At 36.5% G+C, this 18,159-nt stretch overlaps 2 protein-coding genes across 2 annotated transcripts; one reads left to right on the top strand and one right to left on the bottom strand.

The window, feature by feature from the left end:
* Nucleotides 1-2,435: 2,435 nt before the first annotated feature.
* tmem144b (transmembrane protein 144b) lies at nucleotides 2,436-7,854 on the bottom strand. Its single transcript, XM_032555765.1, has 12 exons — nucleotides 7,255-7,854; nucleotides 6,934-7,089; nucleotides 6,726-6,848; nucleotides 6,111-6,210; nucleotides 5,932-6,012; nucleotides 5,753-5,831; nucleotides 5,593-5,672; nucleotides 4,956-5,074; nucleotides 4,634-4,753; nucleotides 3,985-4,082; nucleotides 2,906-2,959; nucleotides 2,436-2,826 (listed from the first exon to the last, which is right to left on the bottom strand). Exons 1-12 carry the CDS (start codon nucleotides 7,331-7,333, stop codon nucleotides 2,743-2,745), a joined length of 1,173 nt encoding a protein of 390 aa, XP_032411656.1. The 5' UTR covers nucleotides 7,334-7,854; the 3' UTR covers nucleotides 2,436-2,742.
* Nucleotides 7,855-8,285: 431 nt separating this feature from the next.
* gask1b (golgi associated kinase 1B) lies at nucleotides 8,286-15,992 on the top strand. Its single transcript, XM_032555764.1, has 4 exons — nucleotides 8,286-9,247; nucleotides 10,545-10,762; nucleotides 12,191-12,417; nucleotides 12,703-15,992. The coding sequence occupies exons 1-4, from the start codon at nucleotides 8,386-8,388 to the stop codon at nucleotides 12,908-12,910; spliced, it is 1,515 nt and encodes a 504-aa protein (XP_032411655.1). The 5' UTR covers nucleotides 8,286-8,385; the 3' UTR covers nucleotides 12,911-15,992.
* Nucleotides 15,993-18,159: the final 2,167 nt, after the last annotated feature.

Here is an 18,159-nt window from a genome sequence, read left to right as displayed (position 1 = left end):
AAACTGTAATTGAAAAGGTCAACCATTGCAAAACATAAATGTATGTAATTTTAGCCTTTTTGAACTGCAACAGATAGAATATGCTCTTATTTAAGTACAGTTGTACAGTTTTCAGTTTAAACAACACATCTACTGTATATGTGACCTGAGTGTTCAAATGCACTTAACAACTCAGTTCTTTGGCAGCTTCTACAGACCAAGGTAGAGACCTAGTTTCAGCTGTGTCCTTGGTTAAAAATCTCTGCAGGACATCAGTGGACTGGAGCTGGAATTATCTTGGAAATTAAAATGTAGAGCATATGACAGAAAGGAGCTATGATCCTATTAATGAACTGGTGAATGGAGCAGCTTTTTTAACTACCCTTTAGGGCAGAAACAGCAATGCGTCCCATGAAAACAACGTCTGTTTGCAATGAATCAAGTGAACAAGAACAAATCTTTGTTGTGAGAAAAATACAATGCAATGTTTTAAATGTACATTTAAATGTACATTTAAAAAATTGTATTAGGAATTTTGCGGTTGGGAGGATACAATGTGAAAAAGTCTAATTTTCTATTCAAAATCTTAAATTCTACAAAAGAAAATCTACAAACTGCTGTGATGTAAGAACAGATATGAGGAAAAACTGGCCATCAGGTTTTCTACATTTCACCCATTCCTCCCCTGGCTCTGATTAATGCAACAGACCAATATTGCTAAATGAAGCAGCTGAAGTCTCAACCAAAATGCTGACAGTGAAGATGGAAAGCTTTGGCCATACATGTGACCCAAAGCCACTGCACTCTGCTTCAACTAATGACATTTTTATATGCAAGTGCGTTGGAGGAAGCAAATGCATTAAATATGTAAAACTAGTTAGCATTTGCAAACTACAGTTATAACTATGAACTAATTAACACCTGATACAAACAAAAAATGAGCAGAGCATTGATCAGTTTATTTACCAATTGATTTGGACTTTTAAGATTTTATATTGGAAAGTACAACACTTCATGTTTTCTACACACAAATACCCCATTATGACCGTGTGGAAAAAAGTTGAGTTTTTTGCTAATTTATTAAAAATAGAAAAGAAATAACATTTGCTTCATTATTCACAGCTTTTGTTCAAAAATTTGTTGATCCAAGTCTTATTGAATACTGTCATCTTCCTAAAATAATATAAAAACATTTATAGTCAAAAGATGAATAGGCAAAAAAAACAAAAAACTTTTGGCATAAAAATGACATTTTAGGAAGGTGATGATATGCCAGCGGCTTAGCTCTCCATTCTGTAGGCTGCTTGGCCCATTTTTCTCTCCCTGCTCCATCATGTTGGATGGAGACTTCTGTCAGCCATATCCAGATTTTTCCAGAGATGTTCAGTGAGATTTAAGTCAGAACTCTGGCTTAGCCACCCCAGGACATTCAGAGTGTGGTTCTGAAGCTTTTGGGTTGTTGTCCTGCTGAAAAATGATCCATCACCCCAGTCTGAGGTTAAGATGCTGTGGAGCAGGTTGTCATGCTTTCCTCTAACTACAATACCATACAGGCCTGATTGGTAAATAGCTGCAGAGATGCTCATGCTTGTGGAAGTTTCTCTTTCTTTAGAGTTCAAATGACTGAATTACCTCAGTACTGAGGTAATTCATGATGCACTCAAGTTCTAAAAAGTCCTGCTGGTAATTATTGAAGCAGAGACAAAGGTAAAAGTTCCAAGACACTTGACTGGAATTTAAAACCACTTATGCATTTTGACTTTAACTCAGACTGTGTGTCTTGGTCAGATGACAGCAAAGTTGAGCATTATTCCAAAACATACAAGTTTGGATGAATGTACTGTGAACCCTTCCAGAAGACTCAAATAAATTTAAAAGAACTGATTGGAGTTTTAAATGTGATTTTATGCTAAACATCACCAGTTGTATAATGTTGTATAATATAGATTCCTTTTTAGAATCTAAAAAGGAACAGAATGGATTTAAATCTCTCAAAAGGTCTCATGGTTTCTATTCAGCTTTTGAAAAGTTACCAGCTACAGGATTTAACAGAATCAATCAATTCAAATGTCAGCTATCTCAATACCTGACTTATCCAGGACACTTTCATTTCCATCATGTCAGTTTTTACTGTGGCCATCAACTGAAGCATAAATGCCAAACACTACTTTACCAAAAACCAATGCTTTCTGGGTTATGATGGTGAAATTCACTCTTTACCTCAAATCAGATTTTATCTAACCTTTTCCAAATAAACTTGACATCTCATACATTTTCTTCCCTTTGCAATAAATATTTAAGTCTAATTTATCTAATATCAGTTATTACTTAAGAAATTAAAATAAACCTGAAGATGCACAATTGGGTACTGGAGCATTGGAGCATGCAATATATATCAAATTTCATAAGTTTTTCACCACTTCTGAAATTTGATTCCAGTAGAAAAAAAACATACATAATATTCAAGTTATTTTAATAGACATCACAAAAATACAACGGATTGATGCAAAACCCCACCACCAGGTCATAATGTAAATATATGTGCAATATTTTAGAACAACCTTTAAAGGGTGTTAAAGTATCAAATGTGGGTTTAAGATTAAGTGACTAAAAATATTTTTAGTTACAAATATATCTTGTTTTCAATCTTACAAAGTAAGACTGATTTAGCTTCTTGTGGATTTAAAATGAATTCCAAGATCTTTTATTTTAAAAGTCTAAGTCAGTGAAGGAAAGTCAGCTACAAATGGGTCATTTTAGCTTTCAGAGCTTTGAAATGGCAGTTAGCACAGAGCCAGTCAACACTACACAGGTAGCAAAGAAGAAGATGAGGCCGTTCATCAAACCCTGCAGAAAAGGAAACAGATTTGTCATAACTATCCTCTGGAGAAATCTAAGCAAAGCCATTTGACATTTCACACCTTACCTTAATCTCTCTGAACACCAAGGATCCCCACAGCGCTGCGACCAGACCGTAGCCCTACAGAACACAAAAAGCCATTTACAGACTTTCACCATTTACCACCCATCTTCATAAAGATGAGATATATCTGTTGCTATTGCAGTGCTTCTCAATTCCAGTCCTCAGGCCCCCCTGCTCTACACATCAACCTTCAACTTGCATATCTACATATGTGTCTCTATACCAGAACGACTGATTCAAATGATTGCGTGAAGTCTTCTGCAGCCACCAAGTACTGCAGAAGCCTGTTAATCACCCAAAGATTCAATCCAGGTGTGTGGCAGAAGGGAAACACCTAAAACATGCAGGGCAGGGTGGCGTGAGGACACGAGTTGAGAAACACTGTGCTATTGCAACATCTATAAATAGATGTTTTTTGTCTCGGGGCAAAAGGTCAATATTCAGTTTAACAAGTGTAAGCAATTTATGTCTTATGTAAAGCTGTCAAAGATCCACTGAGGGTTAAGTCTTAAGATGTATAGATCAAAAGGTCAGTATGTTTTTGGTCCAGTTTCAACAAATTAACATATTTGACTATAGTAGTGTTGGCTATGAGAGCAGGCACCGAGACCTAAAACTCAGTCATTTATTATACAATAAAAAGTCACACCTCTGAAGTAAAGACAGAATTAATGGAAACAACTCCCAACACTGAGGGGACATGCAATGTGGCAACTGAACCCCAAACAGAAAGTGTTTGCATTCATAGTAGAGCCAAAGTTAAAGCAAGACCACGTCAAACTGGATTCCTTTAAGTTTATTGCTCCTTCTGTTAAACTATTGCAAGTTTCTTTGAAGCAATTAACATTTAGAGCACCAAACACAAAAATATTTAGAACATACAAAAATTCCTTCAAATTAGAGATTTTAAAGAGTAGAAACTGAAGAAATGCCATTTTCTGGTTAACTCAGCAACTGCTTTGATGAAGTGCAGTTACAGAAAGACTGGAGAAATGTTCAACGGTGAAGTGTGCTCCAACTGTACGTAGTAAGAAATCTAAAGAATTTAAAAAAGTAAATTTGTCAGGACATGATTTACTTACTGCAGTGACAATGGGGTAGGTAACAACAGCACCCAGGTAGTTGGTGGCCAGGAACCAGCAGTATGTGCCCATTGTCCACATAAATCCTGACAGAAATCCTGAAGTACAGCCAGAGCAGAGAGAATATTTTTAAAACCACAAAAAAGGTCAAATAGTTTACACACACATATGGTTTAAAATGAAAAAAAAGCTTCTATCCCAAATAATTGTCCAGAACTTAAACACTGACTCCTGGCATGACTATATGCCACTAAGCAACAGGAAGCGATTACATGACATTTTCAAAACAGCAGCCGATTCTGTCTTAGGGTCAAACTGGAGCTATTATTAGATATTTTAGTGGCCTCTTGGGCAAAATGTTTTCTTGATTCTTAGAAAAAGAGCATGTGGAAAATGATAACGGCATAAGTCTTGACATTGGTTACACAGAAATGCAATAAGCTCAACTACATTTGGTTTCCATCTTCAGTAAACCATACACTTGTTACTTCTTGCTGCAAGGTTAATTACAAGTGTGAGCAAACAGAATTTTCCATATAAATGAGCAGTTTGATTATTTTGGCATTGTAAGTTAGTCATTTGTGTTTAAACATGATATCTTCACCTGTTAAAATAGGCCTGGTGAAAGACTATTAAAATGAGCTGCTACCTGGTAAAATGGCTTTGGGGTAAACCCTGGGTTTGTTTTTCATCACGGCACAGTAGATGGTGAAGTACACTGAGCTTGCAAGGAAAACACCAGAGGTCTGTGCATGAACATAGTCAAGATCTGCAAAAAAAAAAAAACTTCAGTTAAAGCTACTTCTCAGCATGGGGAGGGATCACTGCTCTTCATGTATAGATCAAGAGTGGAAGCAATCCTGATAGCCAGCATGACATTTTAATTTTTCCCTTTTATTTCATGCTCATTTGGGAATAGCAGCAAGCTGAAGGTTCAAAATTAGAAGTCTTATCAAAGACTAAAAACCTACCGTAGACACTGGCTCCATAAAAAATGCTGTCATGACACGCTGAATGGTTCTTTATGTAGAGAACAGGTATGAATGAAGAGCCGTACAGCAAGCCTGCCATAACGGCAAGCAGGCAACCACTGATGAAGAGAATACAAAGAGTGAAAAACTGGATGAAAGATGCACTTTTAATCTCCTTTGAGACCTTGCTCAATTTGTATGTTAATTTTAACATTTTTTTCCTACAGAACTGATAAATGCCATGCCTAGTCACACAATTTAGCAAAGTGAATACTAGACATTCACTTCCAAAGCCATTTTAGTATCAAAAACATAAGAAATCCTTTTGCATCTGATGCTTCATGGTATAATTCCTGCCTGTCATTTCTCAAAGAAAGAAATCCAATCTCTTTATGATAACTAAATATGCATTCTTGGGGTAGAATCAGCTTTCCAAACAAAGGCTACAGCCCTTGACATCTGCTAAGAAAATCTAAACTTTTGAGTTAATAGTGCAGGTGAACATCAGCAGCATGTATAATTATTGTGGCGTCTCAGAATGAATTATGTCCAGTGGTGATGATTCATTAAATTACCAATTTGTTTTGTCACCCAAATACAAGCTGTGAGATCGAACCAAGGCAATGTTTAACCTTACATGATTCGCCTCGTCTTTGGTCCAATGGCATCAATCCAGTATGCAGAGGAGTGGTATACGAAACTGCCAGAAAGTGAACTCTGCAAAAAAGTTGTTTTTTTGCAATTCACAGTTAAACAAAAAAAACCCAAAAAACAAATCACCCACCCAAATCACCCACCTTGTCAATTAGTAGAGGGATTGTTTCTGACTCTGGATGGAGCTTCACATCACTTCTCACAAAGAAAAACACCAGGCCACTAGAGGGAATAAAACAGAGACCAGATTTTCCAAACATCATGACTGCTACATTACATCAAAAATCCAGTGACGAAGGCTGCTAAGTGTTGCATAGCTCACCTGAGCAGACACAAACCAGCTCCACAGTAATTCAGTATTGGCCTGGAAACATCCTGAGCATCAATCCCGAACCACCCAAATCTGTTTCAAACAGTGATATCCATTTTTATGTCAACCTAAAGATTCCCATCAAAAGGCAGAAAAATCAATTCAGAGATTCATGCAGTCACATTTCTTACCTAGAACTGGCCCAGCCCATCAACAAACTGGACGATCCCCAAATTAAAATTCCAAGACCAAGTCCAATTGCTTTAACAATGGTAACAGCTGCCACACTTCCTGTGAATGAAAAAGGTTGTTCTGTGTAAAATATTTGACTAATAATCATCCACAAAATTTTAAAACCCATTTGAAAGACTTGAGGTTTTAAAGACCGTTATTGAATTTGTGAATACTTAAAGCAGCTCCTTAGTATACAGTGAACAAAACAGAAACTAATCGAGTCAGAAAGCAAACATTTCTCCTTAGACTTTAAAATATTCCACTTTTAAATTTGCATAACCTTTCAGCAACACAAGAGCATGCCTAAAGAAACTCATAAAAATGACAATTCACATCTTCTCTAGATACAGTTCTAGCCAGTTTCATGGAGCCTGCAGTGACTTATGGTGAAATTGACTGTGTACTCAGAACTGGCCATTTCTCACAGAAGAGACCATGACGTTTTTGATTGACTGCAGTAAAAGGACTCCTGTTTCATATCTTGAGCCCATCTTCTGCACCATATGATGCCACACTGCAGAAAGAGTTTTTTTTTTTTTTTTGCTTTAAGTTGTGATTTCCAGAGACGATACCTGTGGCCCAGATCATACCACCGAGCATTGCAAGAGGGTGGAATTTGGGTGTCCGCAGCAACAGATCGCCAAAAAGAGATACAACCCATATTGAGGCACAGCTCACAAAATGATAGAACATACCTACAAAAAAAAAAAAAGAAAAGAAAAAAAGTTTTGCATTAAATGTAGAATGTAAGAAATCTTACACCAGATTTCTTCCACTTACCATCTCCTGTTTCTATTCTTTTGATTGGAACATAGGTGCTTCCATACAGAACCACAGCAGCCATGTTTGCAATTAATCCATAAGCAAAATTAGTGACGTTTGTGGAGTTACTGGAGACAACAGTTTCCTGGGAGCAAATCCTAGTTTCATTACACCCTAAAGCATATGGATAAATTTCAGGGCAAACAATTTAATATGACAGTTTGCAAAAATAAATAAATAAATAAAACACCCCACAAGGCGTTGTGGGGTGTTTTATTTATGTGAAGCTCAGTGAGCTCCACATTAATCACAGAGCAATTCAAAGACTCGTTAACCCACCGTCAGCGCAGAGGCATCTCACCATCAATAACGACGCGATAAATAAAAACACAGGCGAGCATTTTACCAGAGGCATCATGAAAATGCAATACTTGTTTTTTTCCCTCTCAACACAAACTTTCCACAACCTTAAAACACCACAAGAGGCCACGCGTGGGAGTCTGCAGAGGCCTAGAGAGCAAGCAGGTGCCGCCAGTTATCCAATCACCCGAACCTGGCACATTAAATAAAGCCGCGGAGCTTCCGGGGAGGCCCAGCACGCATGACGACAAGATGACATCAGAGTCTAATTTCATTTTGTAATTAGTTTTGGATGTAAATTCACTAACAATTTATTAAATTTTTAACTTTTTTTTTAAAGACCTGCAAAATTGCATTCCTTAACAACAACTCTTGTTTGATGACTCATTCTCCTGGCCCCTCTAGAGACCATAGAGCCAGGAGACAATAGTTCCATATTTAAACTCGCTGCGAGTTGGACCAGGAACTGCTCTGTCTATTGTTCCCTGGCAGAATGCTGCCTACACTAGAACCTGTTTTCTTCCTTCTTTTAAGTGTTTTCCTTTCTAACCTGTTCCATCGATGGGCTGTTTGTTATTCTTTCCCAGTGTGAGCATCCTGCATTGAGATGTTAAAACCCAAAGATTAAAACCGCTAGATGTCGCCTAAACCGCGGGAAAATAGGCATGCCTGAATGATTCCGCTTTCATAATTAGAAATATATTTTAGAACTTAATAAATTGGTTGGTGTCAGTAAAACGGATAGTTGTTTTTTAAAAGACAATGTATTTTCAGAAAGGTCACAGTACTTCAGACAAATTTTCTTGAGTGTCACAATAAATTGGATATGAAAAATATGCTTAGTCATATGTATGGGATCTATATTGTTATGATACCTTATAAAATGTTTGAATGAAATATTCAGAATGTGAAGAGGTGAATTATCATATGAATCATTGCACGGTAACCCATGTGAATTATGCTTTTAAATTATTGTTTGAGGTTGCGAGTCTGTCTATTATTGCTGTCTCTAAACTTTAAGAAAGCCTTTCCTCCTAGCTGAGTTTCAAACTCGCGCTCCACCCCAGTTTGAGCTAAGTGAAAAAACACTTTCAGCTTTAATAAATTACAATGGGGAAGTACCGCGTCCACTGGTGTTATTTTCCCTTTCGAAAACTCACCCGTAGCTTTAGGAGGTGCTCTCCTTCCAAAAGAACTTTGATTATAGCGATTCTGTGTTTGGTCAACTTGTTGTTTTTGGTTTTAAAAGTTGGGCATTTAGAGCAACCCCGGAGCAGAAGGAGTAACGAGGAGCAGAAGCGGAACACCCGCGGCGAGCATCACTTAGACGGTGAACCACCGGCCACTTCTGACCTGCAAACCCAAGCTAGTTTGGAGGTCCCGACCCTGTTCAATGTGGTCTACGTAACGCTAAAATTCAAGCGTCTTAAACCAGTAAATATTCGAGGCACAATTCGACCAAAGCTGAGAAAGAAAGTGAGAACAAAAACAATCCATCCAACAATTACGCAGCGCAAACGATTCAGCGTGGAACGGGAAACGGGCAAAGGAAACCGCAGCACTGGACTTAAGACATCGAGGAAAGGGGGAAGTCTTGTGGACTTCTCCTTAAAGTCTTACAACGATGGAACAGACCCTCGTTTTAGTAGTATCCGAATTTACAGCGAAATGACACCTCCGTGGTTCAGCGCACAGGACGTGAAAAGCATGCGCTTTCTTGCGGATGCCAAAGTTTTGCGCATAAAAGAAATTCCTCGTCTGGACGCACCTTCGCTCGTGATATTTGAGGGTGCAGACATGAACCGTCTGGTCAGCCAAAAACACTTGAATAGAAATAATGTATGTGGAGGCCAGTGCGGAATTATCCACTGCTCCGTGGGAAACGCGGAGGTATTTGCTTTCCATTTGGATAGGGTGCTCGGCCTCAATAGGACAATACCTGCGGTAAGCAGAAAGTTTGGCTTTTTGAACGGTAGGTTTTCATTTTTATTTAGATTAGATATAATCCATAGGTTGTTTATTTGCGGTGGTTTGAAAGCATTTTTTTCCCAAAAACATTTCTTTTAAACCACCAACATGCATTCTGTTGTTTTTCATTTTGCAGGTTTTACTTTGTTTCACTAGAGAATGAACATCTTAAATTAGTTGGACTTTTCACATTTTGTCACACTGAAATCACAAACCTGTTATGTGACAGACCTACACAAATGAACACTTCGTTGCAAAGTAGAGAGAACATGATGTATGGCTTTCAAATATCAAAGGTGTGCAATGACTGTTAAGTTTCCTTTAGTTTGAAAACCCCAAATAAAATCTGGTGTTTTTAGGAGTAACCCGATTGAATCAACCAATGCTGTCATAAACCCAGAGGTTCTGTGAAGGTTTTTTAGAGAATGTTGGTGAACAAATGGTTCATAAAGACAGAGGAACACAGAAGACAAGTCAAAGAGAAAAATGAAGGGCTGCAACCCCATCAAGACATGGTCGTCTACCAAATGTGGAAGAGTCTTAAAAATTCCGGCTTTTTTAATTGTAAAAATACACAATAACAAAAATAATTAAAAATCATGAACAATTTCCCCTTGCTTAGCAATGATTCAATGCCTTTTTTTGCTATATGACATAAAATCCCAATAAAATACATATATGTGACTGAATACACAAAAGTTCAGGTATAAATACTTTCCCCAGGTTCTGCACTTATTTTTCTAATACCACAGAGCTGAAGCACACTTTTCATCTTTCTATATGCAAAGATGTTGGAAGCATATTGCAACTGGAAGCAAGTGTCTTTTCTTTGTTTTTCTACCTTGCATTACAATAATCCAGCCTGTGACTAATGTCTTCATCTGCTTTCATATTCGTGATGGATATGAAAAATTTCTAAATATGTTAAGCTGAACCAGGAGAGACACATTATTTTTGCCCTGAGCTTTAGGTTCAGATACCCATGGTTGCTTCAGTTCACCTTTTATCCTTGTTTGGGAAGAAATAGCAGTAAATCTTTTTTGATACATCACATATGGAAAATTACAACATCAGTGTTAACAGACCTTAGAGGACTGTGGAAACATATGAGTCTTATCTTGGAGAGCAGATTGTTTCTCTCTCCTCTGCCTTTATCTGCTCAATTATAGGGTTCAAAATGAGTTTTTTAGTGATCCTAGCGAACTGAATTGAAACAGAACAGATATCTGTGGTTCATGAAGGTTTAGATGTCACGTGTGCTCTAATCCAACAATTTAATCCCTGGTCTTTTGTCACTTTAGATGGCCAGGCCTGCCAGGTGGTTCTATGGGATGCATCGCTACACCCCAAAGACCTTGCTGCAGGCCCAACTACTGTGAGGATGACATGGAGGGAGTACCAGAACTCACTGACACAGAGGTGTTGGCAAAGAAATGTCAACCCAAAGTCCAATTCTGGATGCTCTTCAATTTACCACAGTGAATGGAGCAAATTAGCTCTTTTTGACTTTTTGCTACAGGTAAAAACTCTGATGGATTAAAGCTTTAAATTTAACATTGCAGACAAATAAATGGTTTTTGTATTACTCTGAATCCATAAAAATGCAGCTGGAGCGTCTCATTAGATTTGGTGCTATGAAAGTTTCTGAAGACAAATTGCTTCTTTAATCCTTTCTTCCACTATCTTCTGCAGCACTATGTCCCTATAGGTATAATTACTATTTAGATGTGCTCTTAGATCTATTTAGATGTCTTAAATCTAATGAGAAAAGCCTTTATAGAAGAATACATTTTGGATTCACCTCTTCACCACAGTAACATCAAAAACTGAGCTAACGTTTGGGGAAAAGTGCTACTTAAAGTTATTTTATTGTTAACATTCAATAAATCTCTTATCACATTCATGCTTTGTTTTTAATTTACTTTGAAGCTTCCAATGTGATTCATAAAAAAAGCTTTCTTTCTTTTGTCAGTCAACAACACAAAGCTCTAAAAGATGTGTTTAGTAATCAAAAAAAGAAAAGAATAAACAGACAATTCATCATCCATGTCCTGTCCTGTTGCTCATTTCCTGTGTGGGAGGTCTCTGTGGATCATATTTTGGCACTGACAGCAAATACTCTATTTATAAAGAAAGCAGAAAAAGTGGAAACTGGATTTCTTTGAAAACTCTCCAGATAAGTTTGGAAAAACCATTTTATTACATAAATGTGTGCTTCAGTTTTATGAATAACCAAACATCAGTTAATATCATTTATTCTTTATACATTTATGGTGTAATGGGTACCCTTCTGTAATATTTGCGAACTCATATATTAACTAGTCACATTTAACTGATGCAGGCTTACAGATGGAGGAGCACTTAGAGAGGAATGTTGGCTTAAACAAGAATAGCATTGTGAGTATTTAAGTGTTGTTTTCTAGGATTAAGCAGCTGTTGAATTTTAGCAGGTTGTCGGATTTTTTCAGTCTGAAATTTTTCTTGCATCATGTTGTTTTGTTTAGAGCAAAAATTGAATGAGTGCTTTAATCTAATTTATGGTCATCATTCCCTGTGGAGGCAGCAGGTGTTTTATAGCGGGAGGTTCTGCCTTTTTAGGCTTAAGGAGAGAATCCCCTCTGCGATGATGTCATGCAGCTACATGGTGGTCTAATTGTTGTTCCTTTAAATTATATAAAATGGTAACTGGAGTCAAAGAGACACTAAAGAGGAATCAGCATGAGGTGTTTTTTTCCTGGCTAAACCTTTTATACCTGATTTTCTCATATTAAAGTGGATGTTATGGATGCAAAATGGAGTGGGGGAAAATATTGAATAAAGGGTTTACCTACGTTATCAACCTCATGCAATGGGGATAAAAAAAAGATCTGAATCCTAATTTAAAATCTGTAAATCCCAGCTTGAGCTGTTCTTCTGTTTTTTGAAGAAATGTGAACTTTCTCATTAGATTCACAACCGTCTGGATCCGAGCTGCTGCGGATTCAGACCACGGCAGGAGGACGTGTGTGTTCAACCGGGCCGCCATGATGTGTGTAAGGACCAGGAAAACATACAACTGGCAAACATCGTGCACAGGGAACATGACCTCAGGCACCTGGTCTTCATCAACAACAAAGGGTTCTTCGACCACAATGAGGACAATCTAGACTTCAGGCTTCTGGAAGGAATCAAGGAGTGAGTTTGCTACATCTGAACCTATGTTCAGATTCTAGGATATGATTTCACAGTTTCTTACAAAAGTTTTATGTGATAGATTAACATATTTCAATATTCCATATTACAACCGCAAGCTTTAGAGCGTTTGATTTGAATTTTATGCGACACAACAACAAAACGTAGCATATGACTGAAAGGTGGATGTGTAGATAGAATCCCTCTGTGTGTAATTTAATCTCAGTATAAATACAGTTGTTTGATACATGTACAAACTGAGTCAAAACTCTTCATGTTTCTCCCTAGGCTGCCAGAGCAGGCCGTGTCTGTGTTGAGGAACAGGAAGCTGAGGGAAAAACTTCTCCAGTCGCTCTTTCTGGACCAGATGTACTGGGAAAGTCAGGGCGGCCGACAGGGCATCGACAAACTGATCGATGTGATTGAGAAGCGAGCCAACATCCTCCTCACCTACATCAATGCTCATGGGATCAAAGTTATCCCGATGAATGATTGATTTATATTTTACTAATGAAGGCGATTTTTAAATTACATAAATCTGATTTAAAATAGTAAAAATCTGCACCTAAATTTAAGTAAATGTGAAGAAATAGAGGGATAATAATTTGTTACAGAAGCTTTAAACTTGATTTGTGTTGTCTTCATCCTATTCCAAAAGTACAGGAGTCAACTTTGTCAGACAAAAACTCTTAAGAATGGTAAAAAAACAACAACCATTTGTTATGTATTTTTATGTAGAGTATCAAAATATACAACTACAGTGATCCACAAAGCAATGAAGAGCTAAAACCCTGTGTACTTATTTTCCTCACAAAGGCATAGAAGCAAACAGCATGGCAAAGTCATGGCTCAATTCTGTCAGCAAGGGCAGAAAAATGAGTACTTGGAGGAAGAATGGAAAACAGAAAGCATCAGGGAGCTAATTTCCATGAAAGCAATGGAGAAATCCCTGGCTTGGGAATCCTCTTGCACAATGTTTCACACAGATCGTTTCACTTTTCTGTTTGCCTTTTTATCTTGTGTGATTTTTTACTTCAGTTCATAACTTTTGCTCATTGTGATGTAGTTTCAATGAAATTGGAAAAATAGACATCATTTGGGTTCATTTTTACAGTCAATGTTTGATGTTCCTGTATAATTTAACATAATATTTCCCTCTAGAATACAACAATGTACATACATGGAGATTTTTTCTATTTTCTACATAAAAATGTAGAAGTTTTTTGTGTGTAAGATTATGACTAGCATGTAACATTGTCAAATGAAATGTGTAAATATGCTTTTGGCCAAAAAGCCATTGTTTTTAATGAACATTTTAGGAATGAATTGGAATTATGCCTCATTCAGAGGCCAAAAAGTGAAGCCCACTTCCTCATCAGTTGTTACATTTGGAAGGAATCAACATGCTTGTTTTTATTGCTTTCAGTGTGGATCATGTTTTTAATTATATAGCCTACATCTTAGGTTATTGCTAAAGAAGCTGGCTGAATTCAAGAATATTGAAAATAGTTGAAGCTTTGAGAAGAATTAAATTCCAGTCAGTATGGATGAGATTCACAAAGTGTGGACTGCAGCTGGAGTCAGTGCTTAAAGAACCAACAAGGTGTATGGAGAACATGGTCTACAACTGTCACATTTGTCTTAAGCCACTCCTGAGCCTAAAAGAACTACAAGAAACAACACAAGTGTCTTATTTAAACTAAGGAGAAAAAAAGTTTTAATCCTTGTTTAATTGGTTTTATGTAATCAAATCGCCTACAAAACTTTGAATAAGCCACAGCTGAAAAAAAATGTTGCTCTGTGTGTAATGAAAGGGTATAATCCGAGTTTGAATTTTTAAACCAATTTACTGAGATTAAATTGATTTTCAATGATACAGTAATTTATTAAATTGCACCTTCACAGTGTCTATGAGTATTGTAGACTATTTTGTTTATTGAAGATTGTATATTATATCCTTAGGGCATCATACAAAATACTGTTGTTATTGTAAATCTGGTCACATGACATAAATGTACTAATTTATATGTAAAAATCTTCTAATATGAACCAAAAATCAATTTTAACCCTGGACTGTTTTATGTTTTTAAATATTTATTTCATTTTGTATCTTTTTTTGTAATTTGTAAAAGTCCAAAAAGAAAATGTCCATTAATAATCAATTGCATTCACCCTAAGTAGAAGTTGTGGTTTAGTATTGCTGTCATTGGTTTTTAAAGTTTATATTTTTGGATATTAAAGTCACTTCAAAATACTTTAAAACAGCAAATGAGCAAATTGTTATTTTAGTTTTAGCAATAAAGCTAAAAAACAAAGTCAGAAATCATTTATATTCTGCTGTTTGGGCCCTCAAAGATTAGACTGGAAGTTGTTTGTTTGGTTTTGTGCATTAAGCCGCCTGTTGTTCTGACCTCTTCACCTGAATTACATAGAGTGGATTCCATGCCTTGTTGTGTTTGTGTTAAAATAACCCCTGCAGTTTGAAGACAAACTCTTCACACATATGCTCTTGTATTATCTCACCAGAACACACACAGACAAAAGATGACCTACATGGGTGAAACAATTGAAGCTTACAGAAACAAAAATAGACAGGGTGAGGGGCTGGACCTTTACTGATGGTTTATTCCTCTACTTGAACTCACTCCACTTCAGTAAAACTACATTGTTGTAAATGCTATGCAGAGTTCTGCTGACCTCAACTGCAAGATGAACGTCAAAAGCAGCTGAACATCTGTCTGATATTCAAATGAAAGAAAAATGTGGCGAATGGAATATAAAATAACAGTACAATGCACATAGCTTAGCTATTCCTCTTTCTTGAAACAAAGCTCTGAAATAATAATAGTAAAACCTTTTAATCTGAAGAGATCAGAATTACATTCACAAAACAAAACTTCACATGTATGTAAGCCTGATAAGTGTGAGTTAGCTTGTGCCCTTTTTATCCCTACTGGCTCATTTTCAACTTTATTAATTCTGCTTACTGGTTTTGTTTTGTGTTAGCTTTCTAATAATACAGAAAATATAACAGCAAACAGAATATCAAAGCAGCCCGTGTTTATTTCAGGGACATGCCACCCGCTGTTTACTTTCATACTTTGATACAGACTATAGCTGAGTTTTCCAAGAAAAAATGATCAGCAAAAACTGTATGTGTCACTTCCAAGTGAGCTGTGTTGATGGAAACATTCAACAACTATGTGCCTGCCAAGGTTAGTTCTCTAATCAGACTAATTAAATGAGGTTCATATTATGCAAAAGGTTGCTAAAATATATATTTCTTGAAAGATTTGGCAAGACACATAATGAATGCCTCTAAATGTTGAATTGCCTAACTAAGCTATATTAGTTAGAATTAAAATTCAGGGTTATTTTTTATTAGAGCTGCCAGAAAACCAACAAATTAATAAAAGCCAAGAATAAGTTACAATCTGATCTTTCCATTGGTTTTAAAAGCAATTAAAATAACTTTTTTGAGATAAAAAACTACTTTGAGTCACATGTATGATGGATAGGTTGATGATAGTAGTATCTGTAATCACACTTTCTTGAAGTCTGTCACTCTATGACTTCAGTACAAATGGGTTCCTCTCCTGTTTTTTTGTTTGTTTGTTGTTTTTAGGAATAAACGTTTCTAAAAGTATTATATTGAAAGGATGTGAGACTGAGGAGACTAAAAAGGACAAGATCATGCACTTTTCCTTCAAAGATCATGTTATCCAGAGAGTTTTGTAGCAGTAAATTGGCCTGGAGCACAGATTTCTACTCATCTTCAAAAAACAGTCCCTTCACTACAAATAACTTTGCCCCATGACTTGGATTTAAAAGCGAAATCAAAGGATGAGGGAAGAGGACTTAGTTTGTGAATCGGATACAACAGACAGCTGAGGTGTTTTGTTTGTCAGTTTATATTTGATTAGAAGCTAATTTTTATAGCAGTTTTACTTTTAAAGTCATTGTCTGTGAATGATTTTATTAGCATCTGTTGTCTCAAAGTGGTATCCATACAGGCTTAGCCAGGATATTTAGATGAGTTATTTTTATGTGTCTGAGCCAACTGAGTGGAGTGTTTGACAGAACAAAGCATTGTTCTATCATAGCAAAGTGAAATCTGGATGAACATTTCTAGCTGGCAGAAGAGCACAGACAACAGTTTTCCCACAGGGACATTTTTTTTCCAAAGCAAGAAAACCTAAAAATGTTTTTTCATATGTTGATTTTAACTTTGGTAAAAGGATGGTGGACTCGTACTGATAAGGTCTTACAAAGTGAACTAGAAAAATGTCAACATGAGTTAGATAAAGTCAGGCCACAGCTTGTTTTACTTCCAGCTAAACCTGCACAAGGCCTAGAGATGTGCTGATTCAGACCAAACAGGAGCAAAAATTATGTTAAAATTCGCTTTTGGGAGACATGATCATCTGTAGAATAAAAAAATTGATCTTTCTTCAGGTTTGATGAAACTTAAGACCACTGTCAATCATCCTATTGCCAAATTCTCTTTTTTTTTACTGCTTTTCTTTCTTTGTGGAGACCTATCCAGGACCAGGACTGAGGTTTATTGTATAGGTTTAGGTTTACTCTTCTGATTGGATTTTAAGTTCTACTTTTAAAGCTTTAATTGCTTTGAGAATAAATGTTACCCTGGGGCAGACAATTGTTTTTGCATATTCAGGAATCTTGAAATGTGATTGACTAATTAATGAACCAGTGATAAACACCAACATAAGTTCACCTTGGATTGTTTTTTTATAGTTTGAATTTAAACCTAATAAAGGAGACAACTGAGATAATACCACCAGATTGAGGGCATGCACATTTAATATGTTTAATCCTCAAAAGAAAGTTCAGTGGATATAGTATATCAAATACCTTGACCCAAGTGACATAATAAGTTTCTTGAGATTTAGTTGGAATATTATTTCTTTTTTATTCTTAAAGAACTTCAAAACCCAAGTCAGTCCCACTAAATCAAATTTCTGTTAAGAGGTGAAGGTGAAAAGCTTAAAGCTTGTCAGGAGTAAGACGTGAGTAGCTTCCTTTAGAGCAATGAAAATGAATATCCAAGATAAGATTACACAGAATGCATGAACAATATGGAGGTGTCAGCTGCAGGGAAACAATCTATTGTGGCAAGCAGATCTAAGCTCTGCGTTTCCTGCTTGCTTTTTATGTCTGATTCTGCAGGAGGTCCACAGACAGGAAGCAACCTCTGCTGCCCAACAGCTTCACTGAATGATGGTTTAAATTCCATGTGTTGCATGAGGATATTTGGTGTCCAGTCTGACATTCATTTGCACGATATAATTCATTAAGCTCACATTTATGTTTTTAAAAGTTGTTTTCTTAAAGGTCTGATATTCTACTTTTAAATGTCATCTTTTCAAAACCTGTACGTGGACAATCAATGTCATCTATCCCTGACATTTCAGTTTGTGATAAACAAAACAAAAAACTTTTCTGTTAAATAATGGTACCACTGTCAAGTTCTGGTGATATCACTACTGTATCTGATGGTTTTGATGGTGACAAAATTTTTAAATTTTTACAACGCTTGCAATATTGTAAAATGTAACATTTTAATGAAATACGCTGACGCTTGTGTTTGCAAAATGATCCTCTCCTTGGCCCCCCAGGAAAGTCAAATGGTTCATATGTTTATTTTTAGTCATCAAATTAAATTGGTGGCTCAGAGATAACATGATAAAGTCTGACAGAAAACCTTTTCAGTTTTAACCCCTA

This window comes from Xiphophorus hellerii, chromosome 23, assembly GCF_003331165.1.
Source record: "Xiphophorus hellerii strain 12219 chromosome 23, Xiphophorus_hellerii-4.1, whole genome shotgun sequence".
NCBI classification, from domain to species: Eukaryota; Metazoa; Chordata; class Actinopteri; order Cyprinodontiformes; family Poeciliidae; genus Xiphophorus; species Xiphophorus hellerii.
Note: the sequence above shows the minus strand (reverse complement) of the source record. Positions and strands in the feature narration are given on the sequence as shown.

Coding starts and splice junctions, on each gene's coding strand:
- tmem144b (XM_032555765.1), bottom strand. CDS start 7,333: ATGATGCCTCTGGTAAAATGCTCGCCTGTGTTTTTATTTATCGCGTCG. Junction 5,832..5,931: donor GCTGGTTTGTGTCTGCTCAG/GTGAGCTATGCA, acceptor TATTCCCTCTAG/TGGCCTGGTGTTTTTCTTTG. Junction 5,673..5,752: donor TCCCTCTACTAATTGACAAG/GTGGGTGATTTG, acceptor ACTTTTTTGCAG/AGTTCACTTTCTGGCAGTTT.
- gask1b (XM_032555764.1), top strand. CDS start 8,386: ATGGGGAAGTACCGCGTCCACTGGTGTTATTTTCCCTTTCGAAAACTC. Junction 9,248..10,544: donor AAAGTTTGGCTTTTTGAACG/GTAGGTTTTCAT, acceptor TTGTCACTTTAG/ATGGCCAGGCCTGCCAGGTG. Junction 12,418..12,702: donor CTTCTGGAAGGAATCAAGGA/GTGAGTTTGCTA, acceptor GTTTCTCCCTAG/GCTGCCAGAGCAGGCCGTGT.